This window comes from Schistocerca cancellata, chromosome 2, assembly GCF_023864275.1.
Source record: "Schistocerca cancellata isolate TAMUIC-IGC-003103 chromosome 2, iqSchCanc2.1, whole genome shotgun sequence".
Taxonomy (NCBI): domain Eukaryota; kingdom Metazoa; phylum Arthropoda; class Insecta; order Orthoptera; family Acrididae; genus Schistocerca; species Schistocerca cancellata.
In genome coordinates this window covers 871,504,412-871,529,566 of record NC_064627.1, presented here as the reverse complement: position 1 = coordinate 871,529,566, position 25,155 = coordinate 871,504,412, and the positions used below count along the sequence as shown (strand labels likewise).

At 41.7% G+C, this 25,155-nt stretch overlaps 1 protein-coding gene across 4 annotated transcripts in view; it reads left to right on the top strand.

Annotated features, from left to right (window-relative positions):
* The window catches only part of LOC126162826 (protein Mpv17-like), a 62,346-nt gene that overhangs the window by 17,955 nt on the left and 19,236 nt on the right, over positions 1 to 25,155 (top strand). For 2 of the 4 annotated variants that reach the window (XM_049919586.1, XM_049919585.1), the window contains one exon: positions 18,481 to 18,697. In XM_049919586.1, coding sequence (XP_049775543.1) covers positions 18,491 to 18,697 — 207 coding nt within the window. In that variant the 5' untranslated portion in view covers positions 18,481 to 18,490. Of the gene's footprint in view, positions 1 to 2,150; positions 2,247 to 17,874; positions 18,388 to 18,480; positions 18,698 to 25,155 lie in introns of those variants that run through there. The other 2 variants (XM_049919587.1, XM_049919588.1) reach the window with 2 other exon arrangements.

The following is a 25,155-nucleotide window of genomic DNA, read 5'->3' as shown; positions in this document are numbered from 1 at the left end:
CCTAACTACCCTAAGGACATCACACACATCCATGCCCAAGGCAGGATTCGAACCTGCGACCTTAGCGGTCGCGCGGTTCCAGACTGAAGCGCCTAGAACCGCTCGGCCACAAAGGCCGCAGTTAATTAACAAACGATGGAGCGGGTCAGAACGCTGTTGCAGAAACAACGAAAAAAAGCAAGCCAAATTTAAACGAGCGCAAAATTTCCAAGATAGGCAATCTTTTACAGAAGCTCTGAATTTAGCACGGACTTCAAATCCGGGATGCCTATAATGGTTTTCACAACGAAACTTTGTCGCGAAACCTGGCAATCCAAACAGATCCTGCTCGTACTGCCAAAGCAGAGTTACTAAACACAGACTTCTCCAAAGTAGACAAAGTAAATATTCCAGAATTCGGATCAAGAACAGATGAGAACATAAGTAACTTAGAAGTTGATGTCTTCGGAGTAGTGAAGCAACTTAATCACTTAATCAAAGCAAGTCTTCCGACCCAGACAGTATCCCAATTAGGTTTCTTTCAGAGTATGCTGATGCACTATCTCCATACTTAACAATCATACATAACCACTCGCTCGACGAAAGATCCGTGCCCAAAGACTAGAAAGTTGGACAGTTCACCCCAATATTCAAGAAAGATAGTAGAAGTAATCCACTAAATTACAGAACCGTATCATTAACGTCGATACGCAGCAGGATTTTGGAACATATATTGTGTGTGAACATTATGAATAACATCGAAGAGAATTGTCTATTGACTCAGGGTGAAAACGGATTTAGAAAACATCGTTCATGTGAAACACAACTAGCTTTTTGCTCACACGAAGTGCTAAGTGGTATTGACAAGGGTTTTCAAATTGATTCCATATTTCTAGTTTTCCAGAAGGCTTTTGACACTGTTCCACACAAGCGGCTTGTAGTGAAATCGCGTGCTTATGGAATATCGTCCCAGTTACGTAACTGGATTCGCGATTTCCTGTCAGAGAGGTGACAGTTCGTAGTAAATGACGGAAAGTCATCACGTAAGACAGAAGAGATTTCTGGCGTTCCCCAAGGTAGTGTTACAGGCCCTGTGTTGTTCCTTATCTATATGAACGATTTGAGAGAGAATCTGAGGAGCCGTCTTAGATTGTTTGCAGATAATACTGTCGTTTATCGTCCAGTAAAGTCATCAGCAGATCAAAACAAACTGCAAAACGATTTAGAACAGATATGTGTAAGATGCGAAAATTGGCAATTGACCCCAAATAATGAAAAGTGTGAGGTCATCCACATGAGTATTAAAAAGAATTCGTTTAACTTCGGTCAGACGATAAATCAACCAAATCTACAGGCAGTAAATTCAACTAAATACCTAGGAATTACAATTACGAACAACTTAGATTGGAAAGAAGACAGAAAATGTGGGGAAATCAAACCACAGACTGCGTTTTATTGGCAGAACTCTTAGAAAATGTGACAGATCTACACTACGCCTGTCCGTCCTCGTTGGAGTACTGCCTCGCGGTATGGGATCCTTACCAGATGCGATTAACGGAGTACATCGAAAAATTTCAGAAAAGAGCAGCACGTTTTGTACTATCGAGAAGTAGAGGAGAGAATGTCACTGACATGATAGAGGATTTGGGTGGATATCATTGAAACAAAGGCGTTTCTCGTTGCGGCGGAATCTTCTTACGAAATTTCAATCGCCAGCTTTCTCCTATGAATGCGAGAATATTTTTTGACGCCGACCTACAGAGAGAGAAACAATCATCGTAATAAAATAAGGGAAGTTAGAGCTCGCACGGAATATCATAAGCCATGTAGAAGGAACCAAGTAAGCAAACAGTAGGAAAAATAAATCGGTACGGTCGTAATACTTTTGAGCAGGACAGATACATCAAAGTTGCTCTCAAGAGTATCTGGACGTGCTTACTGTAAGTGTATTACGCTTTGATATCGTAATAACAAAAATTGTTTCCAGAGAATGTTTCGACATTCAGTAACACACGAGTTACACTTTTACCAGCCATCTCTGTTATGCAATTAAAAGATATGTACGTTGCCCTCGTTAAAGTGGTTATAATAGCGCCGCGTCATTTTCTTATCTGTGGTATCAAACCGAATATCCGCGTCGAGGTCAAGTGGATATTCACGTATGAAAACAGCAGCACCGTGAAACTTTTGTGTAGTTTGGCATTGTGCTCTCCACCTGACGGCATCCTCTCGGGTGCTGCGAACTTCCTTGGATCACTGTGCCTGAGGTAGGACTTAGTCTTATGTACATTGATGTGGAAGTTCGAGAAGGGATGACACCCACATAGCAAAACACTGTTTACCTCTGTTTCAGCCGAAGTCGCGAACGAATTGGGTAAAGATATTGTTGTACATTGCATTGCAAAAATCGATGGAATGACACATCCGACTTCCTTACAGAGTAGGTTCTCTATTTAGAGGGCTATGCTTTTTCTTTTATGTTTTTTCAATCTTTTCCTTTCAACAGGTGACACCCACAACACTGTAGCTCGTTTAATTACTCATGCCGTCAAGCATTTGTATTTTATGTGCTGTAGCATTCATCCTTCACAACCACTAGCGAACGTGCAGTGCAGTCGATGGGTACCATAACCATGTTTATTGTGTAGCGCCTTCGAATTTGGAGTATAAGTGATAAATAATGTTTGCCCAGAATGCAATATTTATTCGTCTACTGGAATAATCTAAAGTAGGAGAACAACGAGAAAAATAACACGAAAATTTAGTTATTTTATTCAGTTATTTGCTAATATTAATTTTGTTCCTTTTAAGGTACTCTCCATTGAGGTGATATACAAATAAAATGTGTGGATCAGAATCCTAGATCAAGATCGCTAAAATCCCTTCACTGACTTCTAGTTTCAGCTCATTGACAACCCATCTTCAGATCATTAATTCAGTGTGTATCAGCCACCTGACATTACACATCGTCATAATCTGTTGAGTTGAATCGCTGTTGTTGTCATGTACACAATAAAGAAAGTCGTCATGGTTACATAATTTACAATGTCAGCCATTTATCTCCAGTGCTCATATTGCCACAGTTACGTTTAAATGCAATGTGATTGGCAGTGGTAACTATCATTTAGTCCATATGTAGGTGTTAATATGGTGTATCACTACAGGAAGAAGGAAGTAGCTATATGAGGGGGGACGCAAAAAAACTGGACTCCGAGGGCGCTGCCACTCGTAGATGTAGTGCAGGGTTCTCACGCTAGATGGTGTTAGTAGGGACCTTCATGAAACAGCTGTGTCAGTGTAGAGCTGAGCCGGCCGCGGTGGTCTAGCGGTTCTAGGCGCTCAGTCCGGAACCGCGGGACTGCTGCGGTCGCAGGCTCGAATCCTGCCTCGGACATGGATGTGTGTGATGTCCTTAGGTTAGTTAGGTTTAAGTAGTTCTAAGTTCTAGGGGACTGATGACCACAGATGTTAAGTCCCATAGTCCTCAGAACCATTTGAACCATTTTTTGTAGAGCTGAACGTGCAAGTGTGGTATTGTGTTTGTCTGACTGTTGGCGGATTACCTGTGCGAAGCCGTTATGGCAACTTTAAAAGAACAAAGAGTGTATGTGAAATTTTGTTTCCTGCTTAAAAAAACTGCAACGGAGACACACCAAATGCTTCAGGAAGCTTTCCAGGAGGACGCTATGAGCCGCACACAGGTTTTCGAGTGGTTTGGGCGCTTTAAACGTGGTGAGATGTGTGTTGAAGACCAAACTCGTTCTGGACGCCCTTCAACATCGCGAAATGAGGAGAACATTGAAAAGGTCTGCCAAAAGATCAAAGAGGATCGTCGCCAAACGATCGACCAAATTTCAGCAGAGACAGGAATCAGTTGGAGTTCGTGCCAGCGGACTTTGAGTGAGGATTTGCGCATGAGACGTGTTGCTGCTAAATTTGTTCCGTGCCTTCTCACGAAGGAGCAAAAAACCATACGCATGAATGTGTGTCAGGACTTGAAAACAGAGATTGCACGTGATCCAAACTTCTCGAACAAATTCATTACAGGGGATGAGAGTTGGTGTTACGGGTATGACCCAGAAACCAAGCAATAGTTAAGCCAGTGGAGGACTCCCAACTCTCCCAGACCAAAAAAAGCAAGGCAAGTGAGGTCAAATGTGAAGACGATGATCATTGTCTTTTTTGATGTTCGTGGAATTGTGCATCGGGAATTCGTACCCTGTGACCAGACTGTTAACCAGCACTTTTACTTGGATGTTTTAAGGCGTCTGCGAGAGGATGTGAGGAGGAAACGCCTGGAACTTTGGCGATCAGGTGACTGGTTTCTGCATCACGCTACACTTCAGCACATACGGCCTTACGAGTGACCCACTATTTGGCATCTCAGAGTTGGTCTGTCGTTCCCCACGCTTTGTATTCGCCGAACCTAGCCCCGTGCGACTTTTTCCAGTTTCCACGAATGAAAAAAACGCTAAAAAGGGGAGCGTTATGACGATGTGGAGGCGGTAAAAACAGCTTCGCAAAGGGCACTGGACAATATCAAACTTGAAGAGTTCCAAACATGTTTCCAACAGTGGGAAGAGAGACTTGACAAGTGCATCGCATGTAATGGAAAGTATTTTGAAGGTGACTGAAGTAATTTTGTAAAAAGGTTCATCAATAAATTTTTTTTTATGATGACAATCCGGTTTCTTTTGGGTCCGCCCTCGTATTACATATGTCAAAGGGGTGCTAATGCGTGGTGGCTGATACCACACTGAATTACGTGATAATTTTTAGTGATCTGAAGATGGCTCGTCAGTGAGCTGAATCTAGTACTCACTAAAGGAATTTTAGCGATCGTGACCTAGGATTTTGATCCACACATTTTAACACAACAGATCGCCTGTCTCCCAACTTGACAATGCCAAATAACAATGTATTATATATTTGTACCATGCTATTGCGAATTGTAGCAACACTTTTGGAACGCAACTTTTGGTATGGCGCTTAGCTCCTTTAAGGATTCAGCGTCGTTAATTATGGCAAAATAGCGTCCTTTCATCGTCACTTAAAGCTCGATATTGGTAAGAAGAGATAGCAGGCTAATACGGCAAGTGAGCCATTATAATGTTTTGTTTCTGGGTAAAAATTCCCGACCATGCAGTGAAGTGTAGAAGTAGGAGCAGAAGCGTTGTCGTGGTGCGATTGCCTTGGATTTCTCTTCCAAATGTTTAGGTGTTTCCATATTACTTCACGCAGACGGAATAGGAGGACGACGGTTTAATCCCGTCTCCAGCCATCCTGATTTAGGTTTTCCGTGATTTCCCTAAATCGTTTCAGGCAAATGCCAGGATGGTTCCTTTGAAAGGGCACGGCCGATATCCTTCCCTAACCCGAACTTGCGCTCCGTCTCTAATGACCTCGTTGTCGACGGGACGTTAAAAAACACTAACCTAACCTAACCTAACGGAATAGGACTATCAGGCAATACTCTCAGTTGACTGTACTACTGATAGCAAAACTCCTAGTATACTACATCTCTGACATCGAAGAGCAAAAGGAGCAACACATTCGATCGAATTGCACGAATAATCTCAGCTCTTCAGGAAGCTCCAATTGGGACGACTGGACCTTAGTTCCGACGTGGTATCCATACAGCTATGTTTCATCGCCGTTTGAGCAGCCCTGAAACAACGTGAAAATCATTCAGCAACTCCCTAGCAATGTTCGTTCGGCACTGCTCTTGGTCTAAATTCAAGAACTTTCGAATGGCCCAAGTTTCGTGCCAAAGAAAAAAGCCGAAAAAATTGCTTTTCACGACACAGGTGATATGCCAACATTATCATCGACCTTTATTGTAGTGATTCGGCATCATAATTTTCTTCACTTTTTCAATGTCGTCAATGGCTGTTGCTGGGCTGGGGGCCAGATTGCGCTCGCCAAATTCAACATTTTCATGATCATGTCCTACTTTTGTAGATGTTTGTTTTATTTATGGTAAGTTTGCTTAAGCAATGTCTGACGTCGCAGTCGTTATGTTGCATATTAAGGATTTTGAAGGCAAAATTTAATCTAAATTTTCTTACCATGTCAATACTACCAAATTACTTATAAATTACACTTCACTTGTTTATTTTCAACCTTCTTATGTACTTATCCTTTCTAATACTGCCTTTCTGTAGTCCATATATATTTCTTTTGTCTTTGTTAAGTCTTGTTTTTATGAAAACCTACATTATATTAAAATAACGTTACTTAAACATTAAAAAAAGGACTATACTGTAATACTTGTTGTAACAAAATTGGAAACCATATATGACAAATGCACTTGCCAGAAAAATAAAGTGTAACAAAAGATAAGTATGCAAAGCCCCTATGGCTGAAAAGGACGCCAGCATGCCCTCAGACAGCCCGCCCACCTCCCTCAGAGGTGGGAATGAAAGTGAAAAAAAAAGTGTTGTTAGTAGAGACGCAATACGGCAGAATGGGTCGGTCAGGGGCGCTCAGTGACTACGAACGTGAACTAGGCACTGGACGGCGTCTGAGAAACAAATCCATCAGGGGCGTTTCAACATTTCTAAGTCTGTCCAAGTCGGCTGTTGGTAACGTGACTATGAAGTGGAAACGCTAAGGAACGTCCACAGCCAAACCTAGACCAGCAGACCTCACGTACAGAAGTACAGGGGCCGTCGATTATTGTGAGGTGGTTGTAAAAATGGCGCGAAATCGTCTGGAGGAATCACTCGTGAGTTCCAAGGTGCCACCAAAAGCCCAGCTAGTACGAATGTATGTAGAGAGTTAAACAGAATGAAGTACAGTGGTCGAGCGTCTGCTCATAATCCATACATTTCTGTAGCCAGTGCTAAGCGAGGCTTGAATGGTGCAAAGAGCGACGCCACTGTACTGTAGATTATTGGAAACGAATGATTTGGAGTGACGAATCGCCCTATACCCTGTGGTAATCCGATGGAAAGGTTTGAATTTGGCAAATGCCTGGAAAACGTTAGGTGCCATTATGTTTAGTGCCAACATGAAGTACAGAGGAGGTGGTGTTATGCTACGGGAGTGTTTTTTGTGGTTAGTGTCTGGTCCTCTTATTCTGCTTAAGAAAACATTAAATGCGGAATGGTATGAACACGTTTTACGATGTTGTTTACTGCTTACAGTAGAGGAACAGTTCGGAGTTGTATCAGCATAACAATGCACTCTCATAAAGCAGTATCTGTGAGGCAGTGGTTTGTGGACAATAACATTCATCAAATGGACTGGCTTGCCCAGAGTCGTGGCCAGTACCCAATGGAACACATTTGAGATGGTTTAGAACGTCGACTTCGCTCCAGGCCCAGCCTCCAACATCACTACTTACTCTGATATTAGCTCTTGGGGAAAACTGGATTGCCATTCCTCCACAGACATTCAAACACCTCACTCAACGTGTCCCCAGCAGAGTTCATGCCCCCATAAAGGCGAACGGTGTACACACCCCATATCAATGTCCACTAATGGGTTTCCAGATACTGATAGTTTGTATACATCCAGCTGTCAGTGTTGGTATATGTAATTGTAACTGAGCTATTTTGACATTAGTAACCGTATGGACTACTTACTTCACTGTCGATCGTCCGAATATGATACATGTATCTGCGAATGCTCTGCAAATTTTAACTTATGGAAAAATTCTGTAGTTATGGCTTTAGTTAACAGAACACGTGACAGATACTGGTCCACCATAAACGTGTCATAAGAGAATCTGAAAATACTGCTAAGAAAAAAACCTTCGTAACAAAAGTGCAGTTTGCTCAAACGGCGATAATTAACCGCTAATAAATTTTTGAGATAGCATTGTTAACTAATAAACGAGCTAACATGACAGAACAACAAAAATTTGTTTTCAGTCTGGATTGGGTTGTTTTGGGGAGGAGATCAGATAGCGAGGTCATCGGTCTCATCGGATTAGGGAAGGACGGGGAAGGAAGTCGGCCGTGCCCTTTCAAGGGAACCATCCCGACATTTGCCTGCAGTGATTTGGGGAAATCACGGAAACTTAAATCAGGGTGGCCGGGCGAGGGATTGAACCGTCGTCCTCCCCAATGCGAGTCCAGTGTGCTACCCACTGCGCCACCTCGCTCGGTTTCAGGTTGAAACAAGTGATCGACGAATGCTACCACCATTTGGCACTCAGGCACACAATGGGTCAGATGTGTTTCTTGTGGTACAAATGCTTGACAAGATGTCACGTCAATGTAGTAATTATTAAGTATCATTGTTACATGTGTGTTACTGTTTAAAGTTTTGAAGCATCAGCAAGAAAACATGTGCTTGTAATTGTATTTTAATTTTCAATTTTTTTTTAAACCTGTTACAGTTTCCTCAGACATTCATGTTCATGGTGCTATAAAAAAATCAGATAGAAAATTTGTTAAGTTGTTGTATTTTAATTTTCATTTTTGTAAAACCTTCCATTGTTTTCTCACATATTCAAGTTCATGGTGCTACAAAAATGCGAGACGAATGACGTTCAAACGCAATGAAGATGAGTAACTGACTAATGCATTGGTTAAGATACTGGGCTATCATTTGAAAAGACTTGAGGTTCACATCTACTTTCGACATCTGATTCCTTTCCATCGAATGGCGGTATAACAGTATAGCATTAGGCAAGAGATCAAACTGCCACATTCGCGCCGGCCTCGGTGGCCGAGTGGTTCTAGGGACTTCAGTCTGGAACCACGCGAGCGCTACGGTCGCAGGTTCGAATCCTGCCTCGGGCATGGATGTGTGTGATGTCCTTAGGTTAGTTAGGTTTAAGTAGTTCTAAGTTCTAGGGGACTGATGACCTCAGATGTTAAGTCCCATAGTGCTCAGAGCCATTTGAACCAGAGCCACACTGGCAGGTCGCAGCGATATGAAAGACTCTCGGATCACCAACACTAGAACGAAATAAGTGCCAGTAATGACAGAGGCTGTAGATTAATATGTCGAACAAGAAGGCCGCAAGATGCGAAAGTGAGGGAAGGAATATCTCGAGACATTCACCATCTATCAAAGATTTTTTTGTGGATTGTGTTCCACAGCTTTGATAAATTGTAGAAATAACGTCATATAACACACTAAGTTGCTGTTTAATTTATTCCTTTTTTACGACCCGTTTCGGTTTTGACAGGAGAAGTGAGAATGTTCCGATAGTGAATTGTGAAATTTAGGATCTCAGTAGGAAGAAGATAAGAAATGTCCCCTCATACGTCTCTCTCTCCTCGTGTGACTTCTGTTATAAAGTTGCGCAATGAATACGTGAAGTGCACAAGAGACAGTTTATCATCTTAGTTTTATGAAAAAAGCTTGCAACTTGTAAGATGCAGCAAGAATACGGAGTTTTATGATGACCGAAGCCAAATGTACAGATTCCTGATAACACTGTACAACTCTAATAAAATGAACCGTTACACAGTAGCGTTATCCTACAGTTATCGAATCAGAATTTTCACATATAACAAGTTAATCGGAGCGATCTTTTTGAACACAACGCTGTAGCACGAAAAGGCGTTTAATTTATAATGGAATATTTCTCATACTGATATGTTGACGATGTAAGCCGAGTTTCACTTTGCCACCACAGTGCAGTCAACTTCCCCAATTTTCAGCGCAGTTTACCAGTGTACGTGATCTCGAAACCGGGTGTTAGTATGAGACAAATGCAAGAAAGGCGTCAAGAAACTCCACATTTTAACAAAAACTTTCAAAGAAAATGTACGTGGAAACGTTGCTCTCGAGAAGACCAACTCTCAAATTAAAAGCAGAGGGACATACTTCAGTCGAGTAATGGTTCTAGTCGTAATTTTTCTATGCGTCTTTGAGCAATATGTGTTCGTCGTCGTCGTTGTCGTCGTCGTCGTAGTAGTAGTAGTAGTAGTAGTAGTAGTATTAGGAGTAGTAGTCTCTCTCTCTCTCTCTCTCTCTCTCTCTCTCTCTCTCTCTCTCTCTCTCTTTCTCCGTTGCCCCAGTGACAATTACGAGCAGTCTTCTTAATACGCTGCTGGCCGATGGTAAAAATGAATTGTGATTTAAATTTCTTTCTATAAGGGGGAGTCAAATGAAAACGAGACAGATGGGAAAAGGGTAAGTAAATTGTTCATTATTTCAGATTACATTTATCCAGTTGTGAGGCAAGACGGTCAATGTCTTACAGAAAAATGTTTGCAACTGCATATGGAACCATGATTGAAACTTCCTGGCGGATTGAAACTGTGCACAGGACCAAGTCTCGAATTCGGGACCTTTGCCTTTCACAGGCAAGTGCTCTACCATCTGATCTACTCTAACACGACTCACGACCCGTCCTTATAGCTGTACTTCTGCCAGTACATGGTCTCCTACCTTCCAAACTTCACAGAAGCTCTCCTACGAAACCTGCAGAGGTCCCGAGTTCGGGTCTCGGTCCGGCACACATTTTTAATCTGCCAGGAAGTTTCATATCAGCGCACACTCTGCTGCAGAGTGAAAATTTCATTCTGGAACCATGATTGTCCACAGGCGTGCACCTCTTCGTACGAAGCAAGTCAACCGTCACGAATATGTATGGAAATCGCATGAGAAGACATCAGAACCGTATGAAGGACGTGTTCTTGAGGACCTTTGTAATAATTGAAGCGCACAATCAAGTCCAAACACCCAGAAATGTTGACGGACGGCATCATTCTGCTGCAGTATAATGCTCGCCCAGATATTGCCAAGGTTGTTTTCATTACTACAGAAGTTTCGCTGGGAAGCCCTTACACATCCTACATACAGTCACAAACTCTCCCCATGCGATTTCCACATTTTTGGAGCCCTGAAGAAAGAAATTCGTGGCCATCGATTTGTTTCGGACGAAGAGGTGCACGCCTGGGTAAAATCATGGTTCCACAGGCAATCGCAAACATTTTTTCCATGAAGGCAGCGACCCTTCTGCCTCAAAGTGGGATAAATGTATTAACAGTTAGAGCGACTACTTTTGATATAAGAAATAGTTTATTAAATTTTTTTCCATCTGTCTCGTTTTCATTTGGCTGCTCCTTATATTTTTCATGACAGCATCATACAGTTCAGAGATTAGCAGATAATCGTGATACGACTTTAGCGAATACAATCTGATGTCCCTGTTAACTCATCATGCCTTATTTTCTTGTTTCCTTTGATGTGTTGTATCATGTCCGCTAGTTCTTCCTTATTGGTTGTGAAGGAGAATGCATAAACAGACAAATAAGAATTATTCGCGGGTACACATTGCGTGTCTTAAAATAAGAAGTCGTTAAAATCCAGTAGTGCCTCTTCCAAGATTGTATGCGTATAATTTCGAAAATTTCTGCAATTACCGCGTGCTGGGATCGTAAATGTACTGTACTAAGTCTGGACCCCAAAGCACAGAGCAGGTACTCGGAAGTGCCATAATATTTTTTTGTTCTGGACAATTCTTCAGCGATCGAACTGCACGGCATCTTGGTTGGGTGTCCTGTGCATTATCACCCTTGGTCTAAGACAGGACGTTTATTATTAATGATTTTTTATGATTTACGTATCATACTTCACGTTTTGCTGACAACAATGGACATTAGTTATAGAATAATATTGATGAGAAGCTTCATGATGATTATTTTTTTTTCTTTATTTTTATGGTTCCGTATCTCAATCTGTAAAAACGGAATCCTGATAGGATCATGGTGTTCCTCGTGTATCTGTCCGACTTTTAAAATCCTTTTTCTCAGGAACGGATAGATGGTTCAAAATTCAATTTATATCACATATTAAGGTCTCTTGGCTGTGTATAAAATGCAAGCCTCTACCTCATCACAATACAAAGGTACTGCCGTTTATGTCACATATTTTGGTATTCGCAAAACTCACTCATCAAAACCTACAGAATACTTACCAGTGACCTAGAATCACGAAATTGTCGAAGAAGCAAACTTTCTCAGTATAGCTAAATAAAAAAATGCGAAAATCGTTAATTTGTTATTATATCAATCGAAAAAAACTCGAGCTTTTGAGATAGAACGTCAATAATTTTAAAAAATCGGTTTTTCAAAGATGTGTTAATTTTGTAGAGCACATTTTTCTGAAGAGTTTCATATGCAGAACATATATGTTCGAGGAAATGTAAGATATGTTGTTTGGTCTTAAGTCTGCCAAAGTGCAGTGCCACGCCTCTTCACACAGCGTTCTTTATTGCACGTCACAGTATTTCTGGAAGCCGTCAAATCTATATGCAGGACAGTCGAAGTTAAAATGTCCTGTGGTGCCACTCCTACTCCCAGTCGGTCGTTTTGAATCCTAACCCCCTTAAAAAAAACTCACAATTAATACTAGGTGGGATTATTTGTGACTGGGAGAATAAGAAAAATGGCTCTGAGCACCATGGGACTTAACATCTGAGGTCATCAGTCCCCTAGAACTTAGAACTACTTAAACCTAACTAACCCAAGGACATCACAAACATCCATGCCCGAGGCAGGATTCGAACCTGCGACCGTAGCGGTCGCGCGGTTCTAGACTGGAGCGGCTAGAACCGCTCGGCCACACCGGCCGGCCGGAGAATAAGAACTCTTCAGAAAATTTGCACTCTTTATTGTCTATTAGCTAATAACTTACTCTTTTCTGTGACATAAAATTAAATATAGGAAACTTAAAAACCAGTAAAGAGAACATACAAGCAATACAATCCTTAGGTCATAGCGTAATTTTCTCTCTAATCTTGCTACAGCTTTAAAAGACGTGCTTTCCTTTCTGCGAAACAATCTATTACCTCATCAAAGCTCGTCAAACGTTTTGCTACATAAGATGTCGCTGTCTAATACTGAAAAATCTGTTAACACGAATAGTTCCCAAGAGTGGTGTGGTTTCTCGATTTGATTACGTCTGTTTTGTCACTGTCTGCTGGATACAACGAAACAGGCCTTTCTAATACTGCAGCAGTTGTAACACATACCAAATAAGCGAGACTGTTTTGGCACAAATGGTCATTTTGCCTACCTCATTTACACAAATAACTCGACAGAATAAATTTCAAATGCCTATTACAACACAAAGTTTTATGTTAGTAAATAGTTTCACATTTCATTCATTTGTTCCGGTTTCTCGAGCATGAGCTCTAAAAGTAGTTGTAGTACGAAATTTTTATATAAATCTGGAATCGTCATATTCTTCCATATAATTTGTGTGTTGTCCCCGTTTCTTCTCCTTCCTCGTTCTGAAAAACAATCTTGCCATCACTAATTCTGCAACTATTCCTGCCATTGTCAAAGCTTATTCTCCAGTTAACTTCATTAACCCTGCCAGAATCACCGGTTTAGTTATCCTGCGTTTATTCTTCGGTTAGGCGTTATTACATGTTCACACAACGCGCTTTCCGCGGTATTCCGAGAGTAGAACTTCAGCGGCTGCTGACCAGGGACTGTACAACTGGCCCTTTAGTGTAGCGATCTGACCAATAATTTCTGTCAAAATTTCATTTTCTTGGATACACCGACAAGATAAATATGTAATCTTTCTTACCTTTTATCCCTGTTAGTCGTTTATTTCCACTCTGTAGTCTGCATCTATGGATTTCGCTAATAATTATAACAACGCTTATCATTCGCACACCCAGTGAACCACATAAAACAAACAGTGATTGATACTCACTCGTTGGTGTTTATTCGACTCAGCTATTATAGCACCGCCCCCTTTTATCTAAGGGAAAGTTTTTTATATCTTGATTCAACGGTGATTCCCCTGGCAGAGACATCACGTAACTATGCACGCATTCAAAAATCAACTTACGATTCGTTCAGTAATCAACTTATAATGTGTTCAAAAATGTCCAAATTTTTAATCGATAGACCAACGTGCGCTGGATTCTAGGCGTTTTGTGAAACAAGGTTTTTTTTTCCTTCTAGAATAAATTTGGCACCCCCTGAAATTGCCGCCCGTGGCAGATAATACCCCGGTTTGCCCTCCCCCCCCCCCCTTTAGATCCGGGCCTGGGGTCTACGGGCCCTTGGCAGTGTAATAAATGTAAGCTTCTAAGTCAGTGCAATCAGAATATATGGCCATGTGTGTCACATATTTTCATACTCTCGAATTAATTCACCAAAATCTTTAGGGTACTTCCCGTTGACCTAGAATCATGAAATTCGCCAAGAAGCAAGGTTTCACACCACAAGTACAGGAAACAATCCGAAAATTGTTAATGTATGATTATGTCACGAAGAAATATTTCTTTTGTCATTTGTTATCCTACTTCGAACTTAAAATTAAAACGTTTCCGAAAGGCTTGGAATTCCACGGATCAATATCTTGCTAGTGTCAGTGTCGACAACAGGCAAAAATCGTTGAGACTTTCGATTCCGGGATGGATGAATTGACTATACACATAATTAAGTTTGAACGAAACCCACAGATCACCAGTCCTATTCGAATCCGGCCAATTTTTTTTACTGAATATCATGTGAGGATGGTCAAGCAGAGATTACTGTTCGTTCTCACCACTGAACCACGTCGCTCGCTTCTTTTCTATGCCCGAACAATACCACTATGACAAGGGGTTGTTAAGTCGAAGGTATTTCTTGTGGTATGATCAACTAATTTCGAACAGTGCATTCCAGGCAACATATCGACGTTTTGAATGTGGCAGGGTATAAATACGAGGGCCAAAATTTTATTTATGACATGTGCAGAAACCATACTGTAGTTCCAAGAATTGAAGGACGTGAAACGGAGGCAGTAGTTGAGAAGACTGAGACAAGGTTGTTATCCCATGTTATTCAGACTGCCGATTGAGCAGAACCAACCAAAGAGAAATTTGGAAAGAGAGTTGAGATTCAGGGAGAAGATATAAAAACTTTGAGGTTTTCTGATAGCACTGTAATTCTGTTAGAGATGGTAAAGAATACAAATTAAATGGAATGTTTAGTGTCTTGAAAACAGGCTATAAGATAAATATCAATAAGAGTAAAACAAGGATATTTGAATGGGGGAAAATTAAATCAGGCGATACTGAGGGAATTGTGTTAGGAAATGATACACCAAACATTTTTTTTTCTTATTTAGGAAGAATTTTCTGATAGTATTTGAGCGTAGCCTTACATGGAAGTGAAACGTGCGATAAACGGTTCAGGCAAGAAGAGAACAGAAGCTTTTGTAATGTGTTTGTAAAGACCGTTCACTAATGAAGAGGTACTGATAGAATTGAGGAGAGAATACGTGTATGGCACAACTTAAATAATTGAAGCGATTAGCTGATAAGTCACATCCTGAGGATCAAGGAAAAGTCAGTTTGATAACTGGGGGAAATGCTCAGGGTGGGAGGTAAAAATTGTCGATGGAGATAAAGGCTTCACTACAGTAATCTGGCTACGTATATCTATGTAAGTCTACATAGGTCACAGTATTCATGCATAGATTAAGATACTTGCACAGGATAGACTAGTGTGAAGAGCTGATCAATCCATTGTTCGTGATGCAAAACGAGAGCCAGACTTGCAACTAAAATGGATGTTTATTGAGTCGGTGACCGGTTTCGAACTACGGCCATTCTCAAATCAACCATTGTTTGCTAAGTAAAATCTCCGTCCAAATAGCTGTAAACAAAATACGAACATTAGTTGGGATCATTCACATATACGTATATACCCACTTCATTTACTGCTATTTTGGACGGACAGTTTACTTGGCAAACATTGGTTGGTTTGAGAATGGGCGTAATCCGAAGGCGCTCACCGACTAAATAAGCATCCACTTTAGTTGCAACTCTGGCTGTCTCTTTTAGCATCACAGTCTAAAAATGAATTGCTGTCCCACTACACCCAGCACGCTGGAGTTACGCAGACCAGTGGTTAGCTGTATTTATGGGTGGGTCTAAATAGGGGGACTCCGCTGTCTGCTGTTGTTTTCCCTCATCGTGTCAACAATATCCGAATGCCTCAAGACTTCAGTGTCTTCAACGCGGAATCACATGCGATCTTGCAAACGCCGGAACAGTTGAGATGTCCTAAGAGAGTTAAATTTCTCGTCTGTTCCGACGCCTTGAGTGCCCTTCACTCTCTGTAACGTTTGCACCCTGCATATAAAGTAGTCCAGAACATAGGCCGCCCTTCTGCACCTACGAAGGCTGGAGAAGGAGTGGTTGCCTGAGGGGTGCCAGGGCACAAGGTTATTAAGAGGAACGAAAGGGTGCATGTAGCAGTCAAGAAGGCGTGTAGTGATCCTTTAGATACTTCAGTGTGCTATGCCCCTACAACTATCGCCTCGCTGCTGATGTACAGAGTCATGCGTCGGTGGGAAGAAGAGTGGCTGCAACTGACAAGACAATAAGCTGCGTCTAGTGAAGTTCACAACGCGGCCGTGTTCATCTGTGAGTGACAGGAGGATTGATCGTCATTTTAATGAATTGTAAAGAAACCTATCGCTCACGACGACTATCAGCTTGTCGCTGTAGTGCGCAGTTGTGTCAGCACTCTTATCGTTTCCCCTTTTCATGTGCATTCGGGATATGCTTAAACTACGGTAGTTACTGTGGTGTGCATACTGTAAGACCTTCAGTACACACACCATCAGATTATTTGACTTGTCGCCCTAACGAAGTAGGCGAGTGTCAGCAATATATCTCATGGTCTTATCGTGGCGTGTTTATCTTCTGCCGTTAGGTCAGACGATAGAAATGCCACTTGCACGCTTAGAGTAGCAGATTGACGGTGACCAACTTTAAACAGAACTTGATTAATTTTGACACACATTTATTAAAATAATAACAAGCATAAAAATTACTTATCTTGGTTCTGGATGCTATTTACAATTGACAATCTGAAGTTCCTTTGGTATTGGTACGTTAATCTTATTCTCACATATATCTCTGATACTTGACAAAAGTGTCTATACATTTATCTTGATGGCTATGTACAGGAATATGGTAATCTTATTGGGCGTAGACTGAAACTTGACTATAGACTGGTACAGACAAATGTAGAACTCGTACAGACTGGTGCAGACAAATGCAGACTGACTAATCGGAGGTCTGTACACTCGTTATAATACATCGCGCGTTCATGTACCACTGCGCGAGTGTGATCCGCGAGGAGAAAAGGTTCTACGTAAGCAGCAATCTCATTAGCTGCGTTACATATTAATACGCGGATCGGCGGAAGCATAATTTGGTCTGTCTCTATGGCAGCGCCATCTCGTAGTGCGGAGACGGACGAGCGCTGCGCCTGCGCTCTTGTGCTTAGTGGGGCGCGCTCTAGTGGGAAAGTTGTGTACGCGCTGACTACGCGGAACTATGTACACAACAGTTACAGAGTGCGATTCAAGTGCAGTCAGTTTAAAGATGTAGGGATCATTCCTTTTCGAACACCAATAAAACTTATAACATAGCATGAATTGTTTCACTTTGTGAAAAAAGGGTCCTTTTAAACTCAACCTATTCGTACCAGAAAACACTTCATCAAGCTATTTCTTGCTAGTGTTTTCGGACAACTGTGTATAATCACTGACCCACATCTGCTGTAAATCACACTCTATAGAGAATCACTGTCCTTTCAAGTGTATCTTTATGTATGGAAACTAGAAAAGAGAGACAGTCATGTAGGGAAGGATCAGGCTTATAATGAGGAACTTAAGGACCTACTGCAGCAAAAACGAATTTTTGACTAGTATGGTGAACCATTATCGTAGTGAAAGATCGTATTTTAGTGACTCGATAGTGGCTGCATGTGAAAGACTATCCAAATTCGTTACTTGCTAAATGTGATGACTGCGAGGGTTATTCTTCCGGACTTTAAAATCGTGATTCCAGCCTTGTTGCCTCAACCCTTCGTGGATTTTTCTTCACATTCATTTACATCTGCTCGATGCCGAACTATTAAATAAAGCTGCTGTCGTGAGTGGCCACAGTAAAGTTATCAGTTTGGAACAATTTAGACAATGTACTGGGTATTCGTTCGTAAACCTGACAAGACTTAGGTCTGATGGACTATGAATAAATATCCTGCCTTATCATAGCTGAGTAGACTACACAATTCGCGAGTTGAGAGCATCAATCCCAAGTCCCCATAGACACACTTAAAACAGGCAATCGGAATAATGATTATGTGTTAAATATGTTATCTTCTTTTTGAGAACAGTATGTTGTTGCAACACCCTTGTGATTATTATTTGATTTTTTCAGAGAGATACTATTCTTTTTTTCCTAAAACTGACTCGTGAATGACCTCGTTGATAAGAATTATTTCAAAGCTATTAATAACTTGTCAGTGTGGAAAATAAATAATTTGTGAAGTAATAGCTACCGAGTTAAGATTGTAGTGAGGTTCAGCTTGAAGTAACCCCATTCAAAATTTTCGCTTTGCCTAAGAGAATCAACCCCAGAAGTGAAGAAAGAAGACTACAACTAATGAATAACAGTAATACAGTCATTAGGTATTAACTGTGATAATATTCTGATTTATGCAGCTATGCTAACGTTCTAATCTATGGAGCACAGCAGTTACCTAATTACTTCTTCTTTTTCAGGCTCTGAAACATGAGTTTAAGTCGGCTGGGTAGTTCCATGTACAAATCGTACCAGAACCTTTTGCGAAGATATCCCGTCGGAGTACAAGCCGTCCAAACGTCGGTATTTACTGGTGTGGGCGATGTTATTGCTCAGCTATTCGTCGAAAAGAAGGAAATGAAGGATTTTGATGTAATGAGACTTCTGCGTTTTGGCGCCATCGGAGGCATTTACATCGTAAGTTAACTAAAAAAGTCATTGCTTTAGAGTGAAAAAAAATTTCATTTTGTGTTTGATTTGTAATTTTTGTTTGTATATTAGTGTTGCAAAAGGATATGGTCTAGCCTCTGTCTTTTCACGTTAATTGAGTATTGCCACATCATGCAGCAATTAATCGTAACAATTTTCAGGCGTGGACCAAATGTTTGGGGGGAGGAAAGGGCCTCATGACATTCCTGCCCACCCACCCAAAAAACGATTATCGTAGAAGCGTTTATTTATTTACGTACATCAGTTTCCAAATTTGACAGCAAACATTAGAGAATAATGTAGCGTGAAAACGAAGAGTCTCAAAAAGGCAAGGAACTCTATAAATTACAAGCTATAATGTTATTCGCCCCTATCACTAATCGAATAATGCCACATTATGCCTTTCTTTTTGCGGCTAGCGAACGTGACTCCATTAACCATTCATCACTGTGATTCTTCTTAAGCAGGATCGGATATGACCAAGGTTTGTTTTCTTCGAAATCAAAGTCAGTTTTGCAAAAGATACATCCTCAATTTATTCACAGGAAACAGAAACTTTGCACATAATTATAAAATTCACTACATAAATAAAACAAGATCGTCGTCATTCCATTCCACACTGAACCCTGTGAATTACGCTGTTCTGCAAGACACTACAATGCTCTCGCCAGCTGCGTGCAACATGGGAGAAGCTAGTGTCACTTGAAGCTTACTGGGAAATGACGTCAAAATGACGCGTCTTCCATAATACTCGATCTGACCACTAAATTCATTAGCAATTAGCAAATGAAGCACTTAAGAAACGCCGTATTGGATTTTGTCATTTTCACTTGCGTCCTTTAAATATATGCTGTTTCACAATACCAGCACATTGAGGATCAATCGAAACCGCATCCGTAATGGTACAATTTTTTGTAATAAAATAACGAATAACGTCGTATTGGCGACTCAAGAATTTTCGTATTTGATTGTTTTCATTGTGTTATGAGAGTATGTTTTTTCATGGAAACCAAACGTAAAAAATTTAATATAGACACGCCATTCTTGGTATGATTTGTTATAATAAAATATCAGTGGTAAAGGGCTTCAGGAGATCATAAGATGAAAGACCTGTCAGAAGTTACATGAGTTCACTATAGTGTGATGGATAGATACGTGGAGTTCGCAGCTAAAGGAACATGTTCGCATCCTGCTATATTCAAATATTTTTTATGCACATTCACACACGTAAAAATATTCTGACTTTCTTATTAATTTAATAGCAGTATATTCCATAATATTTGATAGTATATAATTTAAGAGCACTCTCTCTCAGGAGTGAGTTTATTAGATTTTATGAATATACAAAGGAATATGGATGAACATATTGCAAGGATGTACCCAAAATCAAGAATAATCTGACAATGTTTGTGAGTTCACCGGTACACTGAAGAGCCAAAGAAACTGGTACACCTGCCTAATATCGTGCAAGGCCCCCGCGAGCATGCAGAAGTGCCGAAACACGTGGCATGGACTCGACTAATGTCTGAAGTAGTGCTGGAGGGAATAGACACCATGAATCCTACAGGGCTGTCCATAGATCCGTAAGTAAGAGTACGAGAGGATGGAGATATCTTGTGAAGAGCACATGGCAAGGCATCCCGGATATGCTCAATAATATTCATGTATGAAGAGTTTGATGGCCAGCGGAAGTGTTTTAAAATCAGAAGAGTGTTCCTGGAGCGACTCTGTAGAAATTTTGGACATGTGGGGTGTCACATTGTCCTGCTGGAATTGTCCAAGTGCGTGGAATGCACAATGGACATAAATGGATGCAGGTGATCAGACAGTATGCTTACGTACGAGTCACCTGTCTGAGTCTTATTTAGACGTATCAGGGGTCCCATATCACTCCAACCGCACATGCCCTGCACCTTTACAGAGCCTCCACCAGCTTCAACAGTTCCCTGCTGACATGTAGGGTCCATGGATTCATGAGGCTGTCTCCATATCCTTACACGTCTATCTGCTCAATACAATTTGAGACTCGTCCGACTAGGCAACATGTTTCCAGTTATCAGCAGTCCATTGTCGTTGTTGACGGGCCAAGGAGAGGTGTAAAGATTTGTGTCGTGCAGTCGTCGAGGGTACACTAGTGGGCCTTCAGCTGCGAAAGCCTATGTCGATGATGTTTCATCGAATGGTTCGCATGATGACACTTGTTCATGGTCCAGCATTGAAAACTAAAGCAATTTGCGGAAGGGTTGCACTTCTGTCACGTTGAACGACTCACTTCAGTCGCCGTTGGTCCCGTTCTTGCAGGGTCTTTTTCCGGTTGAGCGATGTCGGAGATTTGATGTTTTACTGGATTCCTGATATTCACAGTACACTCTTGAAATGGTCATATGGGAAAATCCCCACTTCATCGTTACCTCAGAGATGCTGTCTCCCATCACTCGTGCGCCGACTATAACACCACTTTCAAATTCACTTAAATCTTGATAATAGTAGGTAACTGGCGGCCTTGGTGCAATTTTGATATCAAACTGATGTGCAAATTAATTAAATTTATCAATTAATCACCCCCAAACCTGCCCACCCCTACCCCTACCCCCCCCCCCCCAACCACGCCCACTCCCACCCCCAGATGACTTAACGTGTTTTCCCAGCTGCGCATGTGCCCCAGCCCTCTCATCCCCCTACCCACCCCTTCCCCCCAACCTACCCTATTGGCGGGAATTTCGAATTTTGGCGGGAATTTCTTTGCACCATGGCTGTGATGACATCTCACCCCACCCCGGAAATGGCAGGGAATTAAAATTGGCAGTACTCTGGACGCTGGTCCTCCTGGGTAGAAAGCCTAAGTGTACCCACCTGACACAAAAATTGCCAGAGGCGGCTTGGAATTGATGGGAAATTAAAAATGTGCTCCCCCTAACACATGGAAACTGTCCACATGTGGGAGAGAGGTAGGTTAGGTTAGTGTAGTTATTTATTTCTGACGCAAATTTCTGACGCAAATCTCCATCCTAATTACATAATTAATCACAAAGATCAGGCCTAATTACACAGTCATATACATAGTGCTACACAAGGATGGCATAAAATCGCAATACAACTCAAAAACTGATGATACCATACAACTGATGTTATCCTGCTAGGAAAAAATTTCCTAATACAACTCGAAACTAGCGATAGAAACACTCAAACTATACCTACGTCTCCAGGTTGGCGGGAAAAACGCTGAGGTGTAAGGTACTATCTTTATTCTTTTTGGCAGGAAATAAGTTCAACTGACGAGATACTGGTGTTGGACAGAGAGGAGTTTAAAAAGTATATTACCTGTAAGCATACAGCATCTATTGTTGTTTGACGTCAGAGTTCGCTACAGATGTCTGCTCAAAAACCACCCTGCAGCTCAGGTAGTCGAAGCCAATACATGGTATCACTACCGATGGAAAAAAAAGCGTCACATTTCTAATTACACTTCGAAATTGTGGTGAAAAAACCAGCACTCATAATAAACGGGCCATAATGCAGCACGTATACTGGAAGGGACACAGGCTCCTTCAAATGCCCAGCTGCTCGCCAACCGCCTCGCGGCACGGCCAGGCCGCTGTCTGCCCTTTGCTGCCACCCTATTTGGTGGCTCGCCGCACTCAGCTTTCCACCATCTGGCCGCCGCCTTAAGGCGGCGGTCCTAGACAACACAAAAGGGAAATTAAGTACCATAACCCCACCCGTCCGTTGAACAGCCCAGATCAGCACTCGGCTTTCCACCATCTGCCTGCTACCTTAATGCAACGCTCCTATGCCAACACAGTAGTGTATAGTCAACTAAACAATAGGAGATAAAAGGACAGTCACCTCAAGTGCAACTTGTTCATCCAAAATATAGAGACAGAGCCCCCACAAGCTGCCCCCCTCTCCCCCCTGGAAAGTGAGTGGCTGTGACCAGCGACTACCACAGCCGACACGCCCTCCCCCCCCCCCCCACTGCCCCCCACCCACAGCAGCCCGCCGTTCGGTGATGGAGAACAATTGTATTAGGCGTAAATGCATCTATAATCAAGCATCTATTTTAAAAAAAGCAAAATACATTTGCGACCATAATAAATGTCCTCTTTTCACGAAAATAGGTAAAGTCCATTTGCTTTCAGTTTTATGAGCAAATTCGGTATAGTTTTTACGTTCGACTGAAGTCCATCTCATTATTTTGTGACGTCCAGGGAAGTTACCGCCACCGATCACAAATGAGATGAGACATGCTCACCATGCGTAAAATCAGGAAAAAAATGGACTATTTTGATACGAGAACTACCGATCGACACAGAATGTCCTCGTTATTTATAGACCGTCATCGGAGCAAAGAAAAAGCGAGAATTTAAACTCCAAAGAAAAAAAAACTATATTAAGCAAATTCTTCCAGATTGTTAAACAAATTACAGGACCTTACAGCGTCTCTCGCATTCAATGTCTGTAAATAAACTGTCACGCACATTTGTATTACAAACATTCCAGACAATCTTTCACGCCATTGGTATACATGTCGGTAAAAAAACACATTCATTTTACGTTTGACAACAAGAAGCTATAATTCAAGAGAGCGTTGCTGTTTTGTACACTATGAGAGGGCCCCTTTTACCAGTGCGATGCTATATCATACTAGCGTTTACGAAACAAATTGTGAGAGCCTGTCTCGCCCTGTGTAGGTGGGAGATTGAAATTTCGTTAAAAGATATCGCCAAAACGGAAAAAACGCAACATTTGTCAATAGTCATTCCGCAGTGCCCTAGCCATCTCTTCCACCCACCAGGCGGCTCGCCACTGATGTCAGTTTAATAGGCTGATTAGTTACATTGATCATGAGAGTCACTTAGCGTAGCCAATATTTTTTTTTTTTTTTTTTTTTTTTTTTTTTTTTTTTTTTTTTGTTTTCAGCAGTCGGATTACGCTCACCAGCTAGGGCAACTGGGAATCCATGGAGGGAACACGACGTACCTTTTTGAGGAACACTATTGAGAAATGATATTTTAAGCTGACCACAGTTGGATTCTACACCCCAACGTACATTTCGCATAAGAATTGCGCTATTAAAACACGATCATAACGCCTATGTTACCATCACCCTGCATAAAAAGCTGTCTTCAGTCTGCAGGCACACACACGAATCGCTGATAATGTTACACTTTCAGGTAGAAATGTTGTCTGCGATTTGGAATCAAGTCTAGCCATCCTACCACGTACGCAAGTTGTATCTTGTAGAGACACCTTTTAATGGTTACAGCCACTGGTGAATCATATTCGTTCCACTGTCGTATCTCGATTCGAGTAACCCTTTTTTTTTGCGAACCTATCTGCCCGGGATCCCATACACCAAGAACTCCAGCAACTATTGTAAGGTGATTACCTGTACTGTTAATCTCATCTTCCCATCGGAATGGTAGCAGATCTCTCGGTGCTGCGTTTCGAAAAGCACTGTTCCTTCATTTGGCAGTCACGTGCATGATTACTGTTCCGGTGGGTGTTGACCATCGCCTGAAGGTGCAGTTCACAACACGCGTGAGGTAGCACAAATAAAAAGAGGTACTGTTATCTTATTGGTGAAAAAAATAAAAATAAGAACATGTGCAGGGAATCGCAGCATATGGAAATAGTACAAGTCTGTAGCAATGAGGAACGCTTCCAAACAACTGTATTACGGTGATGACCTCTACATTTAATCCCATGTTCCACAGCGACAAGCAGCAGATATCCAGTGTGTGTCGGAGTGGTGTCAGTCAAGCGTTATGCGGAAATCAACAGTGTACTCAGTGGATGGTCGGGATTGGAAGGACACCATTGATATGGAGCGATATACTGTAATACACACCGCAGTTGATAGCGAGACCAATTTTAGCAATTTTACCCAGAAGTCGGAGAGAGCAATATCCACCACATTCTGCAACCTGTTTAGAAACAGAGTGAGCTGAGCGTGGGAGCGTGTTTTGACCACTCGGTGAAGTGGCAACATATTGTCATAGCTCCGCCACCCGTGTACAATGTGTAAGGTCAGCGTCAAATGAAGCCTGCTCCTGCAACACGACGACAGTACGAACAGTTACGGTGGTGTTTCTTGCTGAGAAAATTAGGAAGACTCAACATCGAAGCAGATCCGCGTCCCTCAGGATCCACTCACGTCTATCACCCAAACATTCTATCTTCGTTATTCTGTACCATTCAGCAGAGAAAAATTACGAACTATTAAAGCTCCTTAAACTATTAAACTTAAACTATTAAAGCTCCTTAAACTGGATACTTCCTTTCAAGGAGCATTTGACGCGAACCTCTGCTTTGCTCAAAAACTGAAAAAGCCTTCTTCATAAGCTCTGTGGTACCAGGTGGGGATTGATACGCACTCGGGTTGGTGTATTCAACAGTAGAGTATTGTGCATCTCCCTGACTTAATAGTCCTTCAATTTGATCTA